Here is a 6,847-nt window from a genome sequence, read left to right on the forward strand (position 1 = left end):
CCCCACTTACGACCCGACCCCACCCCCCTCGCTCACCGCCGCCAAGTCGTGCGTTTGTTGTTGTGTGGTGGTGACGGGGAGGGCAGCCGCTCGCCATCAAGTGTTTTTCCTTCCCTTCCCTCTCCTCCTCCTTCTTCCCCATTTTGAAAAGTGCCGCGCACAAAGCCTTTCCTGCTCGCATCGCATTCCACTCCATGGATTGAAATGTGCTCCATATAATGAGCCGCCCGGAGCCTGCAGCCGAGGCCTGCTGGAGTGTCAACACGGCGAGGGGGAAAGGAAAGGAGAAGCGTTTCATAATCGAAAGGGAGGCAACATGCCCTGTTGTTGTTGTTGGAAACGTATGCCCTTGTTTCTGCACGTTTTTAACAATGTAATGTATTATTCCTTTCGCAATGTGCGTTAATAACAAACGGCTCTACTCAAACAAACGTGTTAGATCCTCTGAACTGAAATCATATGCTACTGCTTGGAATACAATACAGCATATAATATGAAATCGAGTTTTCAAGACGGTTTGCACCCTTTTCAACACCGTGTCGCATATAGTTGCAGTCGTTTGACTTGAAACACAAGGAAGTGTATCGACTCAATTTTTGAGCTAAAGTAGATTTTGTAAAAATAGCGTTTGGCTTACCACTTGCAGGAGTTCAAATTCTAAGTCGATCACTTTCTCCTACTGTCCCGAGACGGTGTTAAACACTTGAGACGTCAGAGTACAAGCTAATATAGGTAAAACATAGCAAATGTTTTAGACTCGTCTAAGCTACATTGTGCACCACGTTGCAAGTTAATTTCAGACATTAAAGAGAACACAAGGCATTGTTTTGCTCCTGACGCCCATGCCAATGGTCACTGTGAACCGTCGAGTAGCTCGTGACGACACAAAGACATAGAGGGGGGCTGGGGCGGCTGTCGCGCTACCAAAGCGACACAAAAACGAATGTGAACAAGAAGACAAACGAGAGTTCAGTTGAAACGTCAAAACGCACTCAGGGAGGCGGCCGCCCTCACAAAGGTGTCATCGTCATTCGCTCTTCATCCGCAGACGGACGGTGAAAAACAAAATAAAAAAAAATAACTGGACACATCAAAGTTTGGTCATGACAGCTAGGCGTCGATCAAATGAGGGACACACTGTTACTAAACACGAAGCTCAGCTTGCAGCTACAAAGGTATCACGCAATACGATATGATCCAGTGAGCGAAAAAAATCAGTTCACGAATGGTGTGCGAAACTAGTGATATGATTCGCCCCCGCTTAAAAGTGAGTTGCCAGGCACTAAAACTAAAACAAAATACATGGAAAAAGTCGTGCGATTGAGCGGGAGCTTCGTTGCGGCTTGCACAATGTACAACACATTTTGAAAATGGTAAAGTACAAGCACATTGTTCACAGTGATTTACTGAGCAGTGGCCGGCATATATATCAATTTCTCTAATAACTTTTTAGAGATTTGCAGTGTATTTCTATGCAACATTGAGGCGGCATGCGCCCGGCAGGATTAAGACAAACGGATAAAGAGCATTACGCACTGCCATTAGTGCGGTCCGCAAACAGAGGCGACAAATCCGATAGACCCGGGCGCACGCCTCTGGCCAGATCTGGCCGCGAGACGTTTAGTGCTGGTGGTGGCGGGGCGTGGCGGGGCGTGGCGGGGCGTGGCGGGGCGTGGCGGGGCGTGGCGGGGCGTGGCGGGGCGTGGCGGGGCGTGCGGCCCGGGGGTGCAAAGCGCCAACGGGTGCCGCGGCGCCACGCGAGGCAGAGGGGTGGCGGCGCGGTGCGGCGTGTTGCGTGGGTGAGAGAGAGAGAGAGAGAGAGAGATAGAGAGAGAGAGAGAGAGGGAGAGAGGGGCGGACTGTGGGCGATGAAGTGGATGGAATTGATGTTTGCTTGATGACTAAATCCGCTGCGGTTTCTGGCGGAGGCACGGTGGGCGGAGGAGAGGGGAGGGGTTGTAGACGGAGCAAAAGGGGGAAGGGGAAATGGAAAGGGGAACTCGACTACTCCACTCAGCGCTACTCCGCCACTTTATGTACAGTTTAATTTAGCAGCCGCAGTCGTGAGCGAGCCCGCGACTGGCTGCTCTGGCCTGCCAGAGAAACGTACTGCTGCTGCTTTGATAATTGTTTATCATTATTAATAACTACAACAATAAGTAACACACAACAATTTTGTTGTTGATGGAGCATTTTACTGGTTCATTTAGTTTGGGAAGGAATTGTCATATGTATCTTTCACGGGACCGCGACTGTGATGGCTAAAGTTGACCGGGGTTGACGGGCTGGGCAGTGATCATGGGGTGGGCAGAGAGAGAGAGAGAGCAGGGGGTGTGAGGCAGTGACAGGCCAGACAGATAGACAACAAACAGAGAAAGACAAGATTAATTGACAAAGGGGGTGACGAGCCCGCGCGAGCCCCTGGCCCTGGTGTTGGAGCCACCGAGCGTGAAGTGGTCGGTGATTGTGGCTGCAAACAGATTGCTGACACGTGCACGCGCCCGGCCAGGGTCGATTGCGTCGGGTTGGTGGCGCGGGGTACCTACCCCCCCAGTACCCGCCGCTCCGCTTATCGCGACAGCTCCATCGAGGCTCTCACCGGCGTTATACGACTTCCCACCCTCGTGAATGTAACACCCCTCTGTCTGTCCGTCCGTCCTCCTCCCGTGAGTACCCGCGGAGGCACCCACCTCAGGTGGCCAGGGAGGGTAGAGAGGGAGGGCATGGAAACTGACCTTGAAAGGTTTTTAGGTTTTTCTTAGGTTTCTTTTTAAAAAGAATCTTTTTCGTAGGTTACATTTTCTAGTTTTCTTTTTTGAGTTTATTTTTGTGTGTTTCTTTTATTAGGTTTCTGTTTTAAGGTTTTTTGTTATTATATGTTTCTATTTTTAGTATTTTGAATAGGTTTTTTGATAGTTTTCTTTTTTACCCAGTCCAAAAATCTCATAGACAATATGGAATTCCAATTCCATGATCTCTAATAGGTTTCATGTTTTAGGTTTCTTGTTTTGAGTTTTCCTTTTCATATTCTCAATTTCGGTTCCGTTTCCTTAGGTTTCTCTTCTAGTATATGCATCGAAGTAGAAAAAGGGCCAGGATATATATTTTTGGGGGGCCGAAAAAAGAGTCCCTAGGAAAAGTAACACGCGCGAATATATTTGTGGACTTGCAACGACGTGTTTACGCGTGGCGGTCACACGACGGCGTGCGAAAACAAACCCTTGCGCTCCCCCCCTCCCCCCCGCCTTCCCCCTCATCCTCTCTCATTTGGTTGTTTGGGCGCGGCGCGGGCCTCGGGGGGCGCCAGACCAGGACCCCACGGCACGCGCGGGCCGCACGTCGGGGATAACAGTCAGCTACCGCACCCCCGCACCTCACTTCTCTCTCTCTCTCTCTCTCTCTCTCTCTCTCTCTCTCTCTCTCTCTCTCTCGTCTTTCTCACACTTGTTAGGCTGCGGCGCTACTGGCTGCTGATGACATCCTCACATGCACAGCTCATCACCGCAGCAAGTTCAACCACCAGCAGCTTACCCGGCGTTTCCATAATTTCCAGACGGAGGGGAAAAAAACACAAATAAAATAAATAAATTATTTTATTCATTTGCTTTCACCGAAAGAAGCTTTTCGAGTTTTCGGACGACGTGTACCTCAAGACCCACAACATCACCCATCACCCGTTTTCTCTCTCAATTTGACCTCTTTCTATACCGTTCCCGAACCTCCCTCGCAGCCTCTCCATCCCCCGACCCCAGAACGCTCTCTATCTTACTCCCACTCTCTCTCTCTCTCTCTCTCTCTCTCTCTCTCTCTCTCTCTCTCTCTCTCTCTCACACACACACACGCACACATGGCATGGGGCCCTCACAGCCGCTCTCCTCCGACCAAAGCCAATCGGCTGTGTCAATAAGGATCATGCATGTGTTTGCATGAGCGCCACCAGAGGGCTGAGAGGCCCCTCCCCTCCTCCTCACACACGCTATAGGCCTGAATATTTTGTTGGATGGAGAGAGATCGAGAGATATCGATAAGGAGCAAACAGGTCGGCCGGCAGAAAAAACACAAAGTAATTGGGGGGCATAACCCCGAAAACTTGCAGATTTGCAGTCCGGAAAAAAACTCAGGAAAAGTTGCGGAAAAAAACGAAAGAACAGGCAAAAATACGCAATTTTTGAAACAGGCCGCTTATTATTGGGGGCTAGGTCCGTTTTGTTTGTAAATTTTAACGGAATATTTTCCGTAAAAAAAAAAAAATAAAACAATTTCGCCGGAAACTTGAACTTTTCCAAAAAATGTATATCTCTACGCAAACTGCACTGGCTGCGTCTATTACTTACGGACGAAAGTCTGAAAAACGAAAGGGAGCTGCATAAGAGCGAGGTGAAGGTGGGGCGTGGTAGGGCGTGGTAGGGCGAGGCGGGGCGAGGCGGGGCGAGGCGGGGCGAGGCGTTCCGTCAGGGGCGCGGTGTGTACTGCGCGTGCCCGGATAATTCGGGGGAAGTAATCGTGTTTACCGAATGGGGCCACGCCGGGGCCACAGAGTGAGCCAAAGAGAGAGTCCGAGAGAGAGAGAGTCCGAGAGAGAGAGAGAGAGGGGGAAAGAGAGAGAGAGAGAGAGCGAAAGAGAGAGAGAGAGAGAGCGAAAGAGAGAGAGGGGGGGAGAGGTAGAGGGAGAAAGAAAGAGAGAGAGGGGGAGAGGCAGAGGGAGGGAGAGAGAGAGAGAGAGACGTTGGATGGGTTATGCCAGTAAGCTGCAAGCTGTACATCCACGTCTGGCGGGGCTAGAGCACAGCAGAGTCCAGATGATCACGCTGTAAGTATGCACGCACGAGCGACGAGCGCTCCGAGTGTGCGCACTGATGGTCGAGTGCTCGCGCACGGCCGGCCAGCCTGTGCGCCCGCCGGGTAGCCACGCCCGGCGCGCACCGCTACGGGGCGGGTGGCCTACCCAGAGGCGCCTAGGCTGCCTGGCCGGCTGCAGTCAGGCCTCTGTGAGAAATACTGAAATAATTGGCAACAGTTACAGGAAAGGTTTCTGCGATATGTGTTGTAGAAGTGCAATTTGAAATTGTACACTTACAAGTGCTGCAAAAACCTTGGGCCAATAGTGGCCTCGCGGTTAGTCAAGTCAATATCGACTTGCAGCTCATCGACAAACAAGAACGGGCTGTCGAAAATTCACCAAATATTTTGTAAGCCGCAATTGAAAAATATGTTGTAAACTAACGAGGATATTTTTCAAAGAGAGCTGACTGGACTCAGAGAAAGAAAGCTATCGCGTTTCTCTTACTGGCGTACATTTTATTTCATGTTTTACTCTTTCAATTGAATCATATTGTTTACATTTATATATGAGGTGTCCTCGTGGGCGTCGCTTGGACGCGTCTTTAAAAGCGGCACTACTTGCCCCTCTTGCCGCTGGGAGGGCTCTTCTTGCCGGAGGGTCCGGCGCCTCCGCTGTTCGGCTTCCTGTTCTTTACCGGGACGATCCCCCAAATCCACTTCCCGCCCTTCACAGGCTTCTGCATGGGCCCCTGTGGCTTCAAGAACCAGGGACCGTTGAGCGACTCCTACATTAGGGAAAAGCCAAATGAAGCTACCGACCATCTCACAGAACCGTGTAAACTACGCACAGTTTAAAAAACAATAGTCTACCTGTAGCGTTAGGGGGGGCTGTGTCCACTGTTTCGGAGGAGACTTCGGAGGAGACCTCGCAGGAGACCTCGGAGGGGACGAGCGCTTTTGCAGGGTATGCGGGGCATCGTCACCAGCAGCCGGCTCCGAGCAAACCTGTCATCAATGAGCGTTTTTTTGTGGCGTACAGCCACCCAGAGAAATGATTAGCAACGGCAACCATCTGATGGTCGGCTCAGGGAGCACCATAAAATATGGTTGAGACAACAGTGACAACGTGATGAAAACCATATTTTTGGTTCTCACTACCACGGTAAGGTTGCATCAACCATATTTTATGGTGCTCCCTGAGCCAACCATATGATGGTTGCCATTGCTAATCATTTCTCTGGGTGGCAGCTCACACTGGAAACACAAGAGTGTGGATGTCGCACACTTCTTGAAAAGTGTGTGAATCTTCATTTTACTCAGGACAACAGTTAAGTGTAAACGAATTTTACTAGAAAATTTGCAACATTTGCACTTTTACTGGTATAAAGTGTGCGAATGGAAATTCACTAACTTACAAGTGCGCGTCATTCATACTCCTGGATTTCCAGTGTACTTACAGCAAGGAGCACCAGCAGCGTGACCGGCAACAGGACAAGGACTTCATGTTCGGGACTGTTCATGATCCCCTCTGGTAGCACCCTGCTTATATAGGCGGTTGAGCGCCAAGCTCATCGTGATGCGCGATACGACGGGGTCACGACGGGAATATTGAAGTGCCATTTTTGTTTTCCGCAAGACCATTACCACATTGGGCGCGCACGACCGAACATGGCCAAACAACGAGTCGATGAAATAATTAATGTCCCTCTTTGGTGGGCACATCTCTTCCGGTTGATATGGAAATGGCATATCCGCGGGGGAAGGAGGCGATGCACCGCAGCGTGTGCAGATGTCGGGGCAGGCTGAGAAAGCCGGAAGGGGTGGGCGACTCAGCTACGCAGGGAGCACCAGCAGCCGGTGTGCGTTCGGCTTTCAGGGAAATGAGCAGGGGGCACAGCCAACGCCCCGGCGGGCATGCGCCACAGCAGACGCTCTACTGGAGCCGCACTCTTGCAGCCGCGTCACTACTATCACACTTTGTTATCGCTGCTTCTGCTACTCAGCTCTTTGCCATAGAGTTCACTCTTTTTATTCCCTTTCTTCTCATCCTATTTTCCTTTTTTTT

At 50.7% G+C, this 6,847-nt stretch overlaps 2 protein-coding genes across 2 annotated transcripts in view; both read right to left on the bottom strand.

Moving 5' to 3' along the window:
• LOC113212849 (serotriflin-like) overlaps window positions 1-6,847 on the bottom strand; it is an 81,402-nt gene that overhangs the window by 16,264 nt on the left and 58,291 nt on the right. The gene's annotated exons all lie outside the window — the stretch shown is intronic.
• On the bottom strand, window positions 5,278-6,302 carry LOC113212826 (uncharacterized). Its single transcript, XM_026431653.2, has 3 exons — window positions 6,240-6,302; window positions 5,653-5,787; window positions 5,278-5,567 (listed from the first exon to the last, which is right to left on the bottom strand). Exons 1-3 carry the CDS (start codon window positions 6,300-6,302, stop codon window positions 5,397-5,399), a joined length of 369 nt encoding a protein of 122 aa, XP_026287438.1. The 3' UTR covers window positions 5,278-5,396.

This window comes from Frankliniella occidentalis, unplaced genomic scaffold (genome assembly GCF_000697945.3).
Source record: "Frankliniella occidentalis isolate FOCC.00 unplaced genomic scaffold, Focc_3.1 Scaffold5, whole genome shotgun sequence".
Taxonomy (NCBI): domain Eukaryota; kingdom Metazoa; phylum Arthropoda; class Insecta; order Thysanoptera; family Thripidae; genus Frankliniella; species Frankliniella occidentalis.

What these genes read in the sequence shown, in the direction of transcription:
- LOC113212826 (XM_026431653.2), bottom strand. Translation starts at nt 6,302, where the DNA reads ATGAACAGTCCCGAACATGAAGTCCTTGTCCTGTTGCCGGTCACGCTG. An exon ending in CGCTGCTGGTGCTCCTTGCT is followed by an intron (nt 5,788 to 6,239) that starts GTAAGTACACTG and finishes CATTGATGACAG; the next exon opens with GTTTGCTCGGAGCCGGCTGC. An exon ending in AGCCCCCCCTAACGCTACAG is followed by an intron (nt 5,568 to 5,652) that starts GTAGACTATTGT and finishes TCCCTAATGTAG; the next exon opens with GAGTCGCTCAACGGTCCCTG.